Source organism: Cetorhinus maximus, chromosome 17, assembly GCF_964194155.1.
Source record: "Cetorhinus maximus chromosome 17, sCetMax3.hap1.1, whole genome shotgun sequence".
Classification (NCBI taxonomy): Eukaryota; Metazoa; Chordata; class Chondrichthyes; order Lamniformes; family Cetorhinidae; genus Cetorhinus; species Cetorhinus maximus.
In genome coordinates this window covers 29,084,936-29,105,313 of record NC_135895.1, presented here as the reverse complement: position 1 = coordinate 29,105,313, position 20,378 = coordinate 29,084,936, and the positions used below count along the sequence as shown (strand labels likewise).

The 20,378-nt window shown below is 41.7% G+C and overlaps 1 protein-coding gene across 1 annotated transcript in view; it reads right to left on the bottom strand.

The window, feature by feature from the left end:
* Positions 1-3,469: 3,469 nt before the first annotated feature.
* Positions 3,470-20,378, bottom strand: part of artn (artemin) — a 68,984-nt gene continuing 52,075 nt past the window's right edge. The window contains exons 3-5 of the mRNA XM_078561820.1: positions 12,526-12,614; positions 11,716-11,962; positions 3,470-3,927 (exon numbers count right to left, since the gene is read on the bottom strand). Of these exons, the coding sequence (XP_078417946.1) occupies positions 3,470-3,927; positions 11,716-11,962; positions 12,526-12,614 (794 nt within the window). The remainder of the gene's footprint in view (positions 3,928-11,715; positions 11,963-12,525; positions 12,615-20,378) is intronic.

The following is a 20,378-nucleotide window of genomic DNA, read 5'->3' as shown; positions in this document are numbered from 1 at the left end:
GTACTGTATTTCAGGCCTATAGGTGAAAAAGCTAAGTGTAACAGCCACTTTATAGTTTGTCTTGTGCATGTTGAACAAATGCTGCCAATTTAAAATATGCTGCCGTTGTTATAGAGAGACTTTGCTCTTTTTGAAAAGCAACTTTCTTGGATGTGAGCCATTCAAACCTGTGGCCTTTGAGTTAGAGTTCTGATCATAAAGTAAAGCTCCAGGAAACTAACAGCACACTGTCTCTCTAGAAGCGGTCAACTAAAACGCCATCTGTATTAACACAATGAGAAAAAGAATCAGCCCAAACCCATTTGTTAATGTACTGTATAGCTTCTTGTAGAATACAGTAAGATTGGTCATCCACAACAGCAGGGTATTGTATAACAGCTGCTTGAATTTCACCGTACTGTCATGGTTTATAACAGCGACGTTAGAGCAATCACATTAACTGCTAGTTTCAAGGGTCACATTGTAACCTGCTGGTGTTTTGCAAGAGATGTAACTTTAAATAGAATTATAGTGAGAGTGTGTGACTACAACATAGGTCAAGGGAAGGCGTGTAATCCAAGGGCAAAAGAACAGAGAACAAGAAGATAGGGAGTAATGTGACCGAACCAATAAATAAAGTAAGACATAATTGTGAAACTTCTTGGACTTTTTTTTAAGCTCAACACTGATCAATTGTGAGTAAGTTTATAATTCCTTTAGCTACCTGTCCCACCCAAATATGCTGAATTTTCAGCACGTCCAATAAAATAAGACAAAGGAAGGCTGTAGGGTTAAAATGCCCTTGAATATTGTGGCTAGCAGATATCAGCCAAACTGTGGGAGTTGAAAATAGGCCATTGGTTGTGACTCTGGAGAAGACCAGAGGAAAGTGATGTGGCGTGGATAGACCAAGGATCTTACGAAAAAAATTCAGGATGAGCAGTATAGGTGTAGAGTATAGCGGAATAATGCCTTTGCTTGTTATAGTATCACAGCATTCTGGTTGTCCATAAACATACTGGCTCTGTTCCTGCATGGATATCAACCACTGCAGCTCATATGGTGAATGAAGCAAGAATTATACTACGTTAGAAGCTCTACTGTAAACTAAATGTACACTTGAAGCCCTTAGCAGCCTTCTTTAGCAGATAATAAGTATTAGCCATTAATAAAATTGCTTTAAATGCCAACGTATATGAATCTTTTCCCTTTTCATATAAGCTAGCTTTCTCCAATCTTACTTGAAAGCAAATTTGACAAATTGTCATAAGGAATCTGACAAAAGGGTTATTATTTGAAAAATCACAAGTACATTGTTACCTGCAGTGTCTGAAGAAAGAGGGCAGATGGCAGATTTAAGTCCTTCAGTAATCCGTTACATAGTACCAGAACACTAGTCAGTGTAATAACATTTTACAACAATACGTTCTTAAATATTTTACCAGATATTTTAATTTGATGCAGAGGCAGACTATAGCTGTACTTTTCTCTCTTCCAATTAAAAATGATTGAAGTTTCCATATACACACACAATATAACTTGGAGGGAAACGACCCTGACCAAAACCAATATTTGTTGTCAGTTATTTGGTATGTGCATCACATGCCTCGTAATATGTTTGCCATTGTTATCTTTGTCAAGGTACATCACCATTGCAATGAAAGGCAGCTATACTGTTAATATAATGTCAAGCAGACATTATAGTAAATGAATGAATGAACTGCATTAAGGTGCATCTCTCCATACAATGCATGAGATGCAATGTTACAGAGCTCAGTGCCATATGCATCCCTCCTAATGATCCCTGTATAGAAGTGAGCCTGAACGAACCATACTCTACTCTTGAATCAAGGACAATCCTGGTGTTGCACCTGCACAGTAAGATCTTTGGATACTTTTGAAAATTAACCAGGTCTCCAACCTCTTAAATAAATGGGACAGGAGCAAAGAAACTAAATAACCAGGGAGCTTTGGTAAATGTGGTATGTTGTATAAATACATATGCACACATGCATATACTTCCACTCTTGTTACAAGGAATATTACTGGCTATGGATGAGTACACAAGGACTAGATCCAAACTACAAGGTGAAGATTGGAGTTGGGAAGGAGGGAACCACTATTCTGGAACATTCTCTGTTCCTCTGAGATAATGCCATACATTCCTTACTGTGAACTCCTTATGTTTTACTTTACAATTTCATGTGTTTTTTTCTGTATTCTTTCATGGGATGTGGGCATTGCTGGCAAAGCTAACATTTGTTATCCATTCCTAATTGCCCTTGAACTGAGTGGCTTGCTAGGCCATAGCAGAGGGCAGTTAAGAGTCAACCACATTGCTGTGGGTCTGGAGTCCACATGTAGGCCAGGTAAGGATGGCAGATTTCCTTCCCTAAAGAACCAGATGGGTTTTTATGACAATAGATGATAGTTTCATGGTCACCGTTACTGAGACTAGCTTTATATTCTAGATTGATTCACTGAATTCAAATTCCACCAGCTGCCATGGTGGGATTTGAACCCATATCCCCAGAGCATTAGCCTGGGTCTCTGGATAACTAGCCCAGAGACATCACCACCACGCCACCTCAGTGAAAACTTTGAGAGACCTGTAGAATCTTCCTTTTGAGAGTTCAGCACAGTTTCATAGAGGTAATCATGCTTTCTCCATTTTTAACACTCAATGCATTTCATTAAAGTAAATGTTGAGTATTTATTTAGCTGAAGTCATTTTGTTCTTTGCAAATAAAATTGAATGCTTCTTCCTTGACTCCATTTTTCAGGATTACTTTGTGAATCCTTGTTGAGGAAGCAAATGTTTTTGACTATAAGATATTTGTTATAAAAATATGCTTTCCTTGAGGATAATTCCACATCATTTCTTTTGAAGAATTCTTTACCAGCTCCATGTATCTTCAGTGTGACTTTTTGCATATTCCTTTTGGAAAGCTATACATGATATGTTTATTTTTGAAGAGCTCCACGTCATTCTTCCAACAAAAACACTTCACAGGAAGTTTTTTTTTTGGTCATAAGTCCAGGCAATATAAAACTGATTGTATTCCTCTGAAAAGAACAAAACCAGGTGCATTCCTGTCAGCCTAACATGGAGAACTCGCGGCAGTATTTTCACCTGAGGGATGTCATGCACTCCTGAACTGTTGAAAGCCTGAAGTCACTGTTTATCTTTAGACCAGAAAACAGATTCAATAACAGATTCCTTTTGGTTGATTTGCAACTTTCAACAAAGGAGCAGCACAGACCAGAACTAAGTCTGGTTCATGGTTCAACTGATTCAAATCAGTTACCCCTTTGACTCAATCAAATTGAAATGCAGGCCCCACCCCCCACCCTCATGTCCCCACCCCTCTTAATGCTCAAACGTAGGCACCAGCTTGTTATCTCCAAAAGAGAGCGTTGTACAGCCTTGGTACCTTGTCTGGTACATTGTTCCTCAAAGTAAATGTATAGTCCCTGGTGATGTAGTCCATCATCCCATACACATGCATTCAGCTGCGGAGAGCCTTTTGACTCTTTGCCACTGGTTTTGCACATCCAGAAAGGTTACATCTTCATATTTGCTTGGTCTGCAGCATGGATGACTGATCACCTTCGCATTACCACCAGAAAGGATTCCATTTTTTTTGAGCAGTTTGGATAATGTTAGGTCATAGTTTGACCGGGAACGTGGACAGTTTCCGCTGCAATATTTGAAAAGTACAATCTCATCTGATTTATACCCAAGTCCCAGGTCTCCAACTTTGACCCTCAGGTTATTGATATGGCATCCTTGATTGCCCCTTTTCAATTTCCTGGATCCTCTCTGCCTATTTCGACGCAAGCCGCTTGATGGTTTAGCGCCTTCATGTGAAGTCCCTGGAGATCGCTCATAGCGGCTTCGCAGATCCTCTGCAAGTTCTCCAGGTCTGTCTGAAGTTACAGTCTCATCTGCAGAAGGCAGAATATTAAATTAGTACAGAACTTTGGCTTCTCTTCATTTGAAATTACAGTATAGATATACATTACATTGTTGAGCTTGTTTAGGTGCTTTGCAGCAAACTCTACAACAATGACTAACATGGAATTGTACAAAAATTAAATACTGCAGATGCTGAAAATCAGAAATACAAACAGAAAATGCTGGAAATACTCAGCAGGTTAGGTAGCATTTGTGGAGGAAGAAACAGAGAAGCAAGGGCCGGATTTTTGCAGAGTCGGAAGGTCTCCAGAGCTATTTAAAAATGGTAGGCAGGGCCAGATTCTAGAATTCCCAGCACCCTAATTTTCACTGGCACAGGATTAGGGTGCAAGTAGCAAGCCCACACTCTGCACTCCCAACTTGACCAACTCCATTGTGGTGGTAGGCATCTCCTAGACCCCCACAATGTTTGTGGAGTCGGGCCAGCTTCTCTATGACTCGTGGTTCATGGATCTCAGAGGAGTCGAGAACCATAGTCTCGATTTTGGACATTTTGAAAGGTAACTTCAAAAGATCTTACCCATGCCCCTCTTACCCCCACCATGCCAACTCATGGACCCCACCTACCCCATGGTCCCTTATAGACCCCATGCCAATTCAGTCCTTCCATGTCCATTCCCCCAATATACACTATGTACAGAACCAATGAACCCTATAGTAACAATGCTATGTGTAAAACTGCTTAGACAAAAAAACGCCCATTAAAAATATTTTGAAAAACAAAACTGGCATTCCTAAAACCCTTTAGAAGTATCAAACAGACCATTAAAGCATCAATAACAGAAGCTTTAACGTTTGACGCCTCTTAATCTTGTGCAAGCAAACATTGAAACATTGGCAAAAAAATCACAGAAAAAAATAACATTATAACCTCATAGAGATGTCAATCAAGCAAAGTCAACAGTTCTCTGCATCTGTGTTAGCAAACTCCTTTTATAAGAGTCCGGGCTCTCAGGCTTGACGGTAGCATGGGGAGTGGGGTGGGAGGTGATGCAGCATGAGGGGTGAGGGCTAGAGGGCCTAAAATGTAACCAAACAACTGGGAAGAAGTACCAAAGGACTGAGGTGGGCCTTTTAACCAGCCTTGTGGCCACCTCTAATCTGCTTCTGGGGGCAGCAGACCCCACTCTAACCTGCCCCCACCACCTCGGAGTGAAAATAGCACACAAAAGTGGCATTTTATACTGAGGCGGGCCTGCCGAGTCTGGAACTTACCCAACTCGGGCTACCCGCCTTGGTAGCAAAAATCCGGCCCAATGTTTCAGGTCAATGGCCTTCCCTCAGTTCTGAGCATGCTTTTATTTAAAATAGACTTGTGTTGGATTCTTGTGCAGTAATAGGCTCAGATCTTATGATTGCCAGTGCAAGTGATGGTATCACCACAGAAAAAAAACTGTAATTTTTGGAATAATCACAAATTATCTGTTTTAACCAGAAACTCAAGTGTTGCTTCGCTAGCTACCAGGTTATGATCGCCTGAAAACATTCTAAATATTCTCTTGTGCTAATTTTGTGTGTTTTTTTTTTATATAAGGGGCTCTCTTCTCTCATCCTCAGACTGGATGTTCCATGTCTAAGAGGGAAGATGTTCAACTTGCTTTGGGTCCCTGTAAATGCTGCCCTGTGCTCTGAGGCATGCAGAAGCAGCCAAAGGATGGCACTCTCTCTGAATTTAGCACAGTGCTGGTGCGAGGTATAAGAGTTCCTGTGTTGAGACTTCTGACTCTGAGGCTGTCAGTAAAATGTAATTGAGTCATCGACTGCATTAGCCAACACTCCTCCATTTATAGAACTTGCAACAGAGAATAATGTGCAAGTGTGAATGGAAGCCAGACGCTTGGAAAGGCTTAAAATATCCGAAAGGTAGAACTCACTTAAACTATGCAGATGCCGTTTCAAACTTGTTGATATGATTACCCATTTTATGACCAGTGGCTTCCTCAATTATCTGTATCCTCACTGTTACTTCATTTCCCACTTCACCACACGATTTTAATGTGTGGTGGGTGGGTTGCCTGTTACACACACAGTCTGCTATACCCTCCACCTTCCATAATCACCACAGAAACTCAAAATCAGTCTTATTTCTTCTCTTACAAATTTCAAGTTACCTTTCAGATCTTTTAAAAAAATGGTTGATGGTGGCAATTTGTATGTTTTTTTCTGCTATTTGCAGTCCCTATTATATTTAGCACTCAGTTTAGATGTAGAACAAAGTAGATGCTGAACAAACATCTTTTACAACATAATTGCAAAGTGTTTTTGCCCAATCTCAAAATGTAGCCTATGCTCCATTAGTGCAGCAATTCCCAGACAGGACTGTCAATCTCCTCGAGAGTCTTTGGGTAATTGATTGGGAAACCATGCGTAAAATAGAATAGCTAAAGAGAAAGGGAAAAAGGGGACTAATGGCTCTGGCTATATTATAGGATGCCATAACTGAACAACCTGAGACAATGGGTAAAATTGTGAACAGTCGGCATTGTTTTAGGATAAATTGTGGACCAAGACTGACCAGTTTGTTTCCGGGCCCCACAGAACCAAATTATGCAAAAATATGACTAAACGTCATTGGACTGGAGAAAAGAAGGATGGGTGAATAACACAATATAGTGTTTGAAAATAAATAAAAAGTAAAATAATAAATAATAAACGGATTAGATAAGGTTGAAGTTATTTAACTTAGAAAATGAGCACAAGACTAGAAGGCATATTAGGAAGCAACAGTGCAAGCAAGCCGTGGGAGACAGAATCTGTGAGAAGTTGCGCCTTCAATCACAGGTTCTCTCTCTCTCTTCCTCCCATGCTGCTGCTCCAGCTCCTGTATCGACAGGCTCCCTTCCTCCTGCTTTTGCTGCTCCTCCAGAGACAGAAGCTATGATTGGAGGAGCAGCAAAGGCAAGCGATAGGGAATCTGTCATTGGAGGAGCGGGAGCAAATATCCGAGATGACCACCCATTCAATTGGAACTTTCCACATCCTCCGGGACCAGGATGAGACCTAGGAGGAAAAACCCAGAAAGAAAAGACAGAGGCAGCCGGAAACCCCGAAACAAAAGCAGGAGCAGGCCCTGAGAAGCCACGTGTACCGAGAACCAGGGCAGCAGCCAGCGGAGAGAAGATCCATCACAATTTAGTTTTGTATGATGGTGCTGGTGGGTGGGGACTGGCGAGACAATATAAAATGAGAAGAGAAATGATCAACAATGCAGATTCATTTACTAACTTACCTAAACGGCTTATGCTGTCTGATTGCTGTTTCATTGCATCAAGTAGTTGGAATTTGAAGTAAATCTGATCTTAGTTTATGGTTGTAAATTGGGAATTGTATTTAGGGTGATGAACAGAGACTTTTCAGATGGTAGGGCAAGTCATATTAGCTCACGGGTGGTGGCACCTTTCCTCTTTTTACTGAAGCATGATGCACATAATTGAGCAAGATCACGCTCTGTTGTCAGATTGGACTTCATCCTGTATTACAAATACTAACTGCATGAAAAGCTGAAATATTGAAATGCTGAGGTCACTTTGCTGATTTTATACAAATGCATTGGTCAACAGTCTTGGTGGTAACAGAAGGTAAACAAAGGGAAAACATGATTCTAAAAAAGGCACGGGGCTGAATTTTACCCCCATTGGGGGGGCTGTGAAGGGTTGTGCAGGAGCGAGCGCAAACCCGATCGGCGCCCCCGATCAGGTCCGCGCCACCATTTTATGTGGGCGGGCCAATTAGGGCCCATCCAGCATGACATTCGCTCGGAAGCACTGAGCGTTCCCTGTGCGGGCGGGGGGGAATTCCCTGAGTCTGAGCCTGCACTCTTTCGCACACGTGCGCGAAAGAGTGCAAAAATCTCCCTGAGGCACAGAGGTGCCTCAAGGAGATTTGTTTAACACTTAAACATCTGAATAAAGTAATTAAAAACTTTTAAAACATGTCCCCTCACGTGACAATGTCACATGAGCTGGGACATGTCAATGAATTTTTAAAATAATTTTTAATGAATTTTTAAACCCTTCGTGAAACCTCACGCCGCCCGTGGATGAGGTTTTATGAAAAATGCAAAGGCCGCCTGGGCATTTCGCCTGCCCCCTCAACCTTAAGGTTGGATGGGCAGCTCATTTAACTATTTTAATTAGTTGTTAACATACCTTAATAGGTATTTGACAGTTCGGCGGGCGCGCAGCAGAACTGAAAATCTAAATGACGCACGGTGACATCAGGACACCCACCCAACGTCACCACGTGTCATTTTCCATGTCAGCAAGCGGAAAATGTGTTCAGTGGAAGTTGAGATGTAATGATTGTTACTGAGAAAGTGATTGATAGACAAAAAAAATCAGCAAGTCGTGTTTATTTTCTTTTTTGGGCTGCATCTTCCGGTTGGCGAGTGGGAGGGGGGGGGGGCCCACTCGCCAACGCGTAAAATAACACAGGGTGACGTCGTCGGATGGGCGTCCCGACGTCACCCCACGTCGTTTACATTTTCAGGTCGGTGGGCGCGGAGCCAAGTAGGGTGTGTGCCCGCCAACGTGTCAACGGCCACTTAAGGCCGTTAATAAAGTAATTGAGGTAATCAATGGACCTGTCCATCCAACCTTAAGGTTGGCGGGCAGGCCGGGAGCCCAGGCGGGCTTCTGAGAAAACATGAAACCTCATCCACGGGCGAGGTAAATGAGGTTATTAGAATTTTTCTGAAATGTCTAAATAAAAAAAAATTGACATGTCCCAGCTCATGTGACAGTGGCACATGAGTGGAAATGTCAGTATTTTTTTTTCCTCATCTTTAATCAACCTTTCAAACCTGAGCCGATCTGCCTGAGGCAGTACTTTGCATCAGGGGGATCTGTGCGCTCTTCCGTGCGCATGCGCGAAAGAGTGCACTCCAGGATCAGGGAATCCCCCCCCACCCACTGCCTGCACAGGGAGCGCATAGCACTTCCTGGCGGACGTCACGCTGGGCAGGCCTTAGTTGGCCCGCCCACGTAAAATGGCAGCGCGCCCCCAAACAGGGGTGCCAATCGGGAACCCGCCCACTCATGCCCGCTCCCACACCACCCCCCCCCCAAAGGTGGGAAGATCCTGCCCTTTGAAACAGTTTGCACAGTTATTGTGAACAACTTGAATTTTTTATGAGGAGTAAAAGATTTAGTCACATATATAGTCTCTATGGATAGGTATTTGCTACTTTTGGTTATAATGGAAACTTCCATTTCAATCAAAAATGCTGATACCCACTTTCCTCACGTTTTCATTGTTCTGCTTTGAGCAATTATTGCACAAGCTTGTGTTGAGAAATAAAGGCGTTACTCTGCAAAACAAGTTTTTAAATCCAGCATTAATACATGGTTAGCATATAATTTTGATCTGGTTAATCCTTGTCATGAGATTGGATGAGCTACTATTTAGTATAGAGTCTTTCCGTTTGTTATTTGCGCTCTCTTGTCTATCTAGAGAATGGAACCCTGAAAAAACTTCAACATAAATACAGAACGTAATGTTATTACAACACTGCAGCACCTTATAAAGTAGTTGATGAGAAAAAAAAGGAGCCCCACAAAATCAAAAAGTAGCCCCGAAAATCAAAAAGTAGCCCTTAAGAAAATCTTAAAAAGAGCCCTTGAAAAGAATTATTTTGGCCCTTGCCTGGAGGTACTTGATACACCACCATGGCTAATGAATGTTCGTGCTCATGATTCTTCAGATGCTTCGTTCCCAATTCAAGCCAAACTATCTGGAGGAGGGAAAGGCTATGACCAGTGAAGGAAAAAAGCTTTCTACACATAAAGGAAAGTTAGCCAGAAGTCAAATCAATTGTTGTGCACCTTCCAGCAGGTAATTACAGAGCTGTCCTGATGATAGTCTGGCTCCAAGTTGATTGCCTTCTCTTTTAGGAAATGCTATGTAATGAAAGAGGCTCTAAAATCATCATAACAATCATAGAATGGTTACAGAACAGAAGGAGGCCATTCAGCATATCATGTTTGTTTCAGCTCTCTGTATGAGCTACTCAACTAGTCCCACTCCTCTGCCTTTTTCCCGTTATAGTATAAAGGGTTAACAGATGGGATATGCTAATGTACGAAGTAAATGATGATGTACATCAGTCAGTCATATGTTTGAGAGAGAGGTTGGAGCATCATGTATTGGAACAACATGCTTACTCTGTAATAAAAACAAAAAATGCTGGAAAAACTCAGCAGTTCTGACAGCATTTGTGGAAAGAAAGACAGAGTTAATGTTTTGAGTCCATATAATTCTTCTTCAGAGCTAAAGAGAAGTAAAAATGTGATGAAATTTATACTGTTAAGGGCGGGGGCAGTGGAGCAAGTGAAGCTGGATAGAAGGCCAGCGATAGGTGGAGGCAAAGGAGATTGCCAAAGATGTCATAAACAAAAGGTCAAAGGGGTGTTAATGGTGGTAGTACGGGCTAAAGGAGGTGCTGACGGTGACATTAAGAATAGAAAGCAGAATGTGATAATAGCCGGACAAGGGTAAGCACTCTGGAAAGAACAACATGAGCAAGTGGCAGATGGCCCTTGTGGGGGTGGGTGGGGGGAGGGGACGGCGGTGGGAAAAAAGATCGAAAATAGAATAAAAGGTGGGGATAAAACAATGAATAAAAATGAAAATAAATAAAAAAATAAAATATAACAATAAAAGTATGTGGAAAAAATAAAAATAAAAAAATAAAAATGAATATTGAAAAAAGGATGATTAAAAAAAGGATGAGGACGGAGGAGAGAGTTCATGGTCTGAAGTTGTTGAACTCAATGTTAAGTCCGGAAGGCTGTAAAGCGCCTAATCGGAAGATGAGATGCTGTTCCTCCAGTTTGCGTTGAACTTCCCTGGAACATTGCAGCAGGTCAAGGACAGACATGTGGGCATGAGAGCAGGATGGTGTGTTGAAATGGCAAGCGACAGGAAGATCTGGGTCATACTTGTGGACAGACCCAAGGTGTTCCACAAAGCGGTCACCCAGTCTGCGTTTGGTCTCTCCAGTGTAGAGGAGGCCGCACTGGGAGCAGTGAATGCAGTAGGCCAAATTGAGGGAAGTGCAAGTGAAGTGCTGCTTCACTTGAAAGGAGTGTTTGGGCCCTTGGATGGTGAGAAGGGAGGAGGTAAAGGGGCAGGTGTTGCACCTTCTGCGATTGCACGGGAAGGTGCCGTGGGAGGGGGTTGAGGTGTTGGGGGTGATGGAGGAGTGGACCAGGGTGTCCCGGAGGGAACGGTTCCTAAGGAATGCTGCCGGAGGGGTGAAGGAAGATGTGTTTGGTGGTGGCATCATGCTGGAGTTAGCGGAAATGGCGGAGGATGATCCTTTGAATGCAGAGGCTGGTGTGTGAAAAGTGAGGACAAGGGAGACCCTATCATGGTTCTGGGAGGGAGCAGAAGGTGTGAGGGCAGAGGTGTGGGAGATGGGTCAGAAACGGTTGAGGGCCAGGTCAACCATAGTGGGTGGGAAACCTTAGTTAAGGAAGAAGGAAGTCATGTCAGAAGCGCCGACTACTGTCTACTCTGTAACCTGTTTAGATGTAGTACTAATAACAACTGTTAAGCAGATACCAGGGTATGTCTGCAATCAAGTACCGCACCAAGAATCCAAAATAGAAAGACCATCATGGAGCACCCTTAATCCTGCAAATATTTTCTCTTCAGAGAAGGTTAAATAAATTAAAGTTTTCTTAAAGCTACTTGCATTGATTCGAATATTAATTCCTATCTTCATTACTGTTTTATGATCAATATACTATACTTACAATAGGCAGCACCCCAGACAGATTGTGTTGGCAATTCCCTGCTCTCATCAGTCTTACTCTCCGGGGATACTCGACCCTCCAAAGGTCCTTGTCTCTCCATTGAAGTCCTATTGAAGGAAACTTTCTTCTCCTGTGCTAGTATCTCACTAGATTGTGGATTATTTACTGGAAACCAGTTCTCCTCTTGGGATGAAGCAATTGTACTGACAATCAGGGACAGAAAGATGGCCAGGGTCCAGCAAGTAGCCTTCAAGACAAGAGCCATAACAAATAACATTTCAAAGATGAAATCAGAAAGAAACATTTCTCCTTTGCTCTCATATGACAGTTTTCAGAACTTTGACACAAAGTGAGGCTTACTTCTAAAGGCCAAATTCAAGAAGGATTGGAACTGCATCAAAGAAACCCAGCCGACCTTCCCTTCAAAGCAAACTATCAGCAACAAACAGAATCCTTTGGAATTTTACAGTAGATTTACGCTGTATTATCATATTGACATATTCGCTGCATTAAGCAATTTCATCAGAAGAGATTCACAGTCTGCCTGAAAGTACCAGGTAACCAATTGCTCACTGCACAGTAGTTAAGGCAGAAAGCTGGTTCGTGCGCAAAAGTGCCCAAGGCTGATAGTTTAAAGTCTACAGCAGCTACTTGAAATACAATAGTTTGTGAATCACTGATCTCCAAGGGAGGGGAAAGGTGGGCAGTATAGAGATTTGCAACATTCAGGATTCCACAGCACATTATTACAAATTGTTAGCCTTAAAGAGTTGGGATTTTTAAAAATTCTTTTTCTAGATCAGTTCTTACCTTCCATCTTCTCAGGGGTTTTAAGGATAAATCAGCCAGGCCTCCTGAATCTATCAGATTGACACCTCCGCACACTTGCTTGCACCTGTCTGAAAAGAATAAAATTTAACTTGAAAAAAAAGATGTTTTATATGCCATGCCTATAAAGAGTTCCAAGATGAGTGAGATCTGTAGAAGCAATAAATCGTGCATTTGTTCATACCGTGAATAACCGATGAGCCTGGTTTATTACTTTATGAACACTCATCTCTAGTAAAGATAGATGAGGTGTTGGATCATACGATGACAAGTAACTAAAACAAGGTTTTACATCACTTATAAACAAAGCAAAGGTTATTAAACTGGAGCAGACAGATGATCATTTAAATGGGTTCAGGCAAAGGTTCGTGTAACAGCAGCAGTGCCCCTAATCTATAGCTCGCACTAGTTATCAAATCACTGAGCAATGCTGCCAGCCTCTTCCTTAAATGTTTAACACTTAAAACACAACATGGACCCGGTCCTAAAATAATCCAGTCTAGCCAGGTAACAATTGCTATATCAAATACTGTTACATATTAAAAGGGGAGCAACTGATTTTGATCACTTCTTTAATATATCATTCGAACTAGTGTTGGATCTTTGCAGTGTAGAAAGAAACATTATGCTTGGATTAGGATTATGCAGGGATTAGGAGGCTCTGTAAACTGAAGAAAAACAGGCAATTTTGCAGATGGTTGACTCAAAGCCCATTAAACCGTTCATTCAGCAATGAAACCTCAACAATACCAAAAGCAAACACTGAAGAAAAACAAGTTGTACAAGAGAGGTAAAATGAAACTGTTATAGAAATCACTGTGCAAGTGTTTATGCTTCAATCAGATGCTTACTTGTATTTAAAGCCAGGATGAAGAATACTTTGGAATTGAAGCTAACATTAAGTAATTTAAACCACTAAGATTTTATACTTAGGGAAGTGGTTTGCCCAATGGAATTTCAGCCTGTATTTATCACACTACAACGGCAATGGCAGTGAACACTACCCATTCACTCATGTTAAAATTGCACATATGAACGTCGGTTAAGGGCAGGGACTAGCTCATCTTCCATAACCACCATGGTTAAATAGCCTGCCAATATTCACAGTCTAGGGGTCACACATGGAGAATTGAAATTTAGTGGGTGAGACAGTTAACTGTTAATGGCACGAATCATGAACCTTCAGGAGTGGAGAGAGGAGAAGAGAGAGACCAAGAGGCATGAAAGGTCGCACAGTTAGAAAATATATTAACGTTTTGCAAACTGCAATTCATTCCCACAATTACTGCAGTTCCATTTAATGTTGTGCCCTTGAACAGACAACTCGTGCCCTCTTTCACACTTTTTTTGCTCACCTATTCTATTTTGCTCACCTTTTCTCTCAACTATCTGACTATATTACCTGCCTTTAATATTGACATTTCTCCACACCCCTGCTACCCCACCCCCGCAACCCTGCCCCCACTCCATACCCACTGGGGATGTGTTTCTCCACTCCCATTACTTTACTTCAGTCTGTCAATTTTTGTTACCATGATTCCAGTTCTTGACCTATAATCCAATTTGCTACTTATGCTCTCTAAGCATGCAGTAGCTTAAACAGAGAATAATTAGTTATATTTAAATGCAGCTTTATGAGTACTGTTGACTTTCCACTGACGTAAAGGTAACGCAGACATTAAAGCAAGTTTATCTTTTTTTTTTACTGAAAATTAAGTTTGAACACTGAACATTATTATTCAATAATTTATAATTCCACTGGATACTTGACTGGTGCTGAAAAAAACTCAAGATGATCAAAGGGAAAAACGAACTTTAAATAAGAAAAGACTGGATTCTTTTCTGGTACTGCCAACCAGAATAAAACAACAGCAACTTAAATTTACTCGGCACCTTGAACGTCGTAAAACATCCCAAGGCACTTCACACGACAGTAATCAAACAAGTCACGCTTGATTAGAAATAAAATTAAAATATGCTATGACACACAATGTGTGGCCTTGAGGGAAAGGCGCCACCTAATGTGACACTAACTATATAGACGAGAGGATCCTGGATTTGTTAGGAACTCTGGTGACTTAGCTGAGCTCAGCCCTGATCAGCTAAGGAGCAGGAAAATCCGGCAGGTTTACCACTCCTGACTCTTTACATTTTCTCCTACAGACTAAAGAGAAATTATCAGCAGCCATCACTGTTGCTATCCACTGACCCTCACCTTCTGAGAGAGGGACCGAGAGCGAGGGGAGGTGGTTTTTTTGGGGGGGGGGGAATAAACTAGCATTTATATAGCGCCTTTCACAATCTTGGGGCATCCCAAATCATATCCAATGAAGTACCACACATACCCAAGTAAAGTCAAATTTTTTTAGGCAAAAAGTCAACTTTTACATGAGTAATATTTTTGAGGTTTATGTGCGTGTTTGATTTGGGTCCACGCAGCATCCTGTACATGGATTGGCTATCTAAATGAGTCCACTGATTGGCCAACAGCCCCCGGCTTATGACACGGATGGGTGTATCCTGGCGAGATCCAGTCTGTCGAAGTCAAACCGGTTGCGCTGTTTCGTTCGGAGCCCTGGTGCAGCAAATTGTTTGGTCGCAGCTGTGCCTCCCCTGAAAGTGCTGAGATTTGGACTGTCCACAATTGCGATATTAGCGGAGCATCAGTTCAAGCGGGTCCCAGCGGACAGGCAGGTCACCACCAGGGCTTTCCTGGACAGCATTTCCTCCCCGCCACCTTTTTCCGGTGAGTGTAAAGGGGTCCCAGGGGAACAGGGAGCAGATGGGAGCCGGGCAACTGATGGGATTGATTCCTGAAAAACTAAAGTCAACTTTTACATGAGATATGTGAAAATTAGGAAATTTTAAGCCAAAAGTCATGGGTTGAATTTTACATAACATGAACTTTACACGGGTACATCTGGTGCTTCTGAAGTGTAGTCACTGTTGCGATGTAGGAAACATAGAAGCCATTATGCACACAGTGAAATCCCACAGACAGCAATAAGATAGGGACCAGATAATCTGTTTTTATGATGTTGTTTGAGGGTTAAATATTGGTCAGGACAGATGGATCGTAAAAGTGATGAGGTCCTTCATTGTCACCAGCGTCTTGTGACAGTCAGCACATATCATGAGTCTGTCCAGCGATTCTGATAGCTGTATGTGCCAGCTGTTTCTGAGGTCCTGACATCAACGCAGGGCCTGACGAGTCTTGCTTTTAACTGCCTGACCTTGTCCATGAAAAATAGACACTTGGGTGGTGTACTGAAGGGCTGTCAGCATCTGTAGAACCATATCCCAACAAGGTTCAGGTCAGAAAGACGGAGCAAAACAAGGCGCAAAAAGGAACACACAGTAATAATAATTTGTACTCCTGACAAGGAGGTTTGCTGCTGGGAACACAAATTCAGAAAATAGCATGCTATGCTCCAGGTATTGAGGATTTTTTTTTCTTTTTTTTGCTATTGCTAACGAACTCAGGATAGTTCCATAAGAGGTATTTAGACAATGCCATAGCTTGTCATCACATAGCCGGAGAACTAAGTACTAATAAATCAAGGTAAACTCTATAAATAGAAGTGTTCTCTGTAAATACATTCAGTATGGCTGTATTTTGATAATGTTTGTGATTAACATTTTGTCTACACAGAATGATCTACCAGCCACACAGATGGCTGCTGATTGCATGATTTGCACATTTTGAGGTCAACAACAAAGACTCATTTGAAAAGCTTCAGCAGCAATGTAAATGATGCATTCTTCCTCGCAAAATTCTTAAGACACACACCACAAGATTCACTCATCCTGCATCAAAGTTTATTCTACAGTATGTGAGGGGAAGTAAGCTGATCTCTTTGGCACCGAAAGGCACCTTCCAAAGAAATGGTGGGGCAGCAAACTTAACAGAACATAGCTGACTGTGAATGTTGTCACCAATATCTGAAAAAAAGCTAGTCCTAAACACACAAGAAGACGGCAGATCTGAAGGAAACTTCTAAAGTAAGGTAACCAAACTGTTTCTTGTGTCAAGTAGCTGCCCCATGAGTTTATGCCCCAAAATGTTTCGCCTTAACTGTCATTCTTTTACCATCATCATGTGGCTAGTTACCATTCACTGGGAAAGGAGGTGGTTGATATTGGTCCGGCTGAATGAGGCATTTGCTTAACCTATCACTGGCCTTTAGCATTCTGTTCAAATAGCCAAGAATAAAAAAGAAAGATTGCAACCATATGGCATCTTATCACATTTCTCAAGATTAGAACCAATTTATTATTTTTTCAGTGCAGATACTGCCATTATGTAGGCAAAGCCAGCAGTCATTTTGCATGTAGTAAGGACCAACAAGCAGCAATGAGATGACTGATCAGCTATATGCATTTCCAGTGATGTCGAGTGAGGGAGGAATGTTTGTCAGGCCACCAGAAGAATACTCTTCTTTGAATCCTGTCATGTGATCTTCTATCACAGTCGAAACAGGGAGGTAGGACCTTGAGTTAATGTCACATTTAAAGGGCAGATAAATTGCACCTGAAATGTGACAAAACAGGGAAATTACAGTCTCCTTCATTCAGTCACATTAATGAATGATGTGTGAATGTGTTGTAGAGATCTGTACAAGAGCACAACGTACTGGCAGGGAACCAGCACAGGGATTCCAAGTGACTGGGCAGGTAATAAGTGAGTTGAGAAATCACTTATGCAACATCATGGGTAAGTAAATTAGAGGTGATTATTAAAGTAAAATTAAAGTTAGATGCAAATTTTAATCTTTTTTGGGAATTTTATTGGTATGTTGATTGCAGGTTGGCTTGTGGCATTGCAGTGAATGCCATATGTTCTGAACTGTGAGATCAGCTCCTTGAAATCACAGAATTGTTACAGTGCAGAAGGAGGCCATTCTGCCCATAGCGTCTGCACTGGATCTCTGAATGAGCAATACAAAACAGATATCATGTGTGCTTTAATTTATGGAAATTGGGTGGATCCGATTGTTATCTTTGTAAGAGGTGGCCCAATTAATTCACAGACAATAAATACAAGGTTCTTAACAATAAAGTTTGTTTATACCATGTAGTAAAAATCCATTTGGTAAAGTAGGTAAGGAAAGTTCTTTAAAAAAAGTGAACTTAATGATGTGGTATATAGTTCAGTTCTGTTCCAGAGGCAGTGAATTAAATTAAGTAAATTCAGTAAATTACTGTTCTGTGTCATGGTTGAAAATGTTTAATATTTTATTTCCCAAATGGAAAAAAACCCTCTAATATTTGCAGTGTGATGTTACAAAGCCAGGTCCTTGGATTATAACATTTATTTAAATGAAACCAGGCCACTTATATTTTTCATATTTCATAAAAAATGATGTCATGGTGCGCGATGCTTCTATGAAAGTGAATTAATCCTTTATTCCAGCAGGTGGGGCATGACTTTTAGATAACTAGCCAGCACATATCTGAATTACACAATCATCACAAATTTTATTATAATCTGTTACAGATTAAATATCAAACTTGAAACACAGTCAGTTTCATAATATTTATTCACAATTTTTCAAGGGAAATCTAACTTCACAACAATATCTAGATTCCACTCTCCACCTTAGCTCCTGACACTGACAATGACAAAGTTAGGAAGCTAGAGCCATCAGCCATCAGGCTCACTTATAAACATCAATCACAATTTAAGGAGCTCAACCTTTGCTCCAAAAACATTTTTGCAAAAACGCTGAAACTGAACTTGTTTGAAACTTGACTCTTGGTGAATCACACGCCAAAATATGAAGCCTCAAAAGCTGGAATGTAGCTGAAGAACCCAGAGCTACAGAGTAACTTCACTATTCACAAGTTCGCTGACAATCCTAAATTCCATTCCACAACTGAGTCAGACCTACCAACTTTCCCATGTTTAGCAAGAGTCTCAGTCAAGAGATTGCAACATTAGGTCCTCCTGATTGAGGGTTTACAATCTCCCGCTTGCACTATTCTGGTAACGCCTGGTTTTGCTGTTTTGTTTGCTTTATCTGGCTTCTGGCTAGAAGCCCTGATTTAATAAAGGAATCCCACTACCACTGTTTGGTGATCTTTCGCTTTTTTTATATTCTTTTGTGGAATGTGGTCATCGCTGGCTAGCCCAGTGTTTGTTGCCCATCCCTAATTGCCTTTGAGAAAGTGGTGGTGAGCCATCTTCTTGAACTGCTGCAGTCCAACTGATGCAGGTACGCCCAGAGTGCTGTTAGGGAGTTTCAGAATTTTGATCCAATGACAGTGAAAGAACAGTGATAAAGTTGCGAGTCAGGGTGGTGTGTGATTTGGAGGGGAACTTGCAGGTCATGGTATTCCCATGCATCTGCTGCCCTCATCGTTGTCATGGGAGAGGTTGTGGGTTTGATGGGTGCTGTCCAAGGAGCCTTGGTGAGTAGCTGCAATGCATCTTGTAAGGTACACACTGCCGCCACTGTATTTTGGTGGTGGAGGGAATGAATGTTGAAGGTGGTGGATGGAGTGCTTTGGACTGTTTTGTCCTGGATAGTGTTAAGTTTGAGTGTTGTTGGAGCTGTGCCCATTCAGGCAAATGGAGATTATTCCATCACACTCCTAACTTGAGTCTTGTAGATGATGGACAGGCTTTGGATAATCAGGTGGTGAGTTACTCGTTTCAGCATTCCCAGTCTCTGACCTGCTCTTGTAGCCACAGTATTTATATGGCTGTTCCAGTTGACCATTTCTGGTCAATGGTAATCCGCAGGATGTTAATAACGGGGGATTCAAGAATGGTAATGCCATTAAATGTCAAGAGGAGGTGGTTATATTTTTCTTGTTGGAGATGGTCATTGCCTGGCACTCGTGTAGCACAAGTGTTAATTGCCACTTATCAGCCCAAGCCTGAATGTTGCCCAAGTCTTGCTGCAGATGGACACAGACAGCTTAAGTGTCTGAGGTGTCAAAGATGGTGCTGAACATTGCATAATCATCAGCAAACATCCCCACTTCTGACTTTATTATAGAAGGTAGGACATTGATGAAGCAGCTGAAGATGTTTGGGCCTAGGACACTACCCTGAGGAACTCCTGCAGTAACGTCCCGGGACTGAGATGATTGACATCCAACCACAACCATCATCCTTTGTGCTAGGTATGACTCCAACCAGTGGACAGCTCCCCCACTGCCCCAGATTCCCATTGACTTAAATTTTGCCACAATCAAATCTGCCTTGATGTCAAGGACAGTCACTCTCACCTCCCCTCTTGGGTTCAGCTCTTTTATCCATGTTTGGACCAAAGCTGTAATGAGATCAAGAGTAGAGTCAGCCTGGTGAACCTAAACTGAGCATCAGTGAGCAGGTTATCACTGCGTAAATGCCACTTGATAGCACTGTCGATGACAACTTCCATTACTTTGCAGATGATCTAGAGGAGGCTGATGGGACTGTAATTGGCCAAATCAGATTTGTCCTCTTTTTTGTAGTTAGGACACATTTGGGCAATTTTCCACATTGTCAGGCAGATTTGCTGTCTAGCAAAAGAGATAGTGAAAGTAAATAGCCACAGTGGCAGCTGTGAAGACAGAAAATAAAGAGCGAAAATATACAGAGTGGAAAAAAAGTAAAAAAGAGGTAAAGAGCAATAAAAATAAGACAAGTGTATTAACTCCAGGTTTACATGAAGGATACAGCGATATAAACGAAAGTAGTGTTTTCACTGCTCTTTCACATTGGGCCAAATCTTGTTGGAAAATTAACAGTGTGTTAACAACATGCACCATTATTAATGCATAAATCAGCCAGCCAGAATTTTCTGTTCAGCATGCGGGGGTGGGCCCCACACGCCGACGTCACC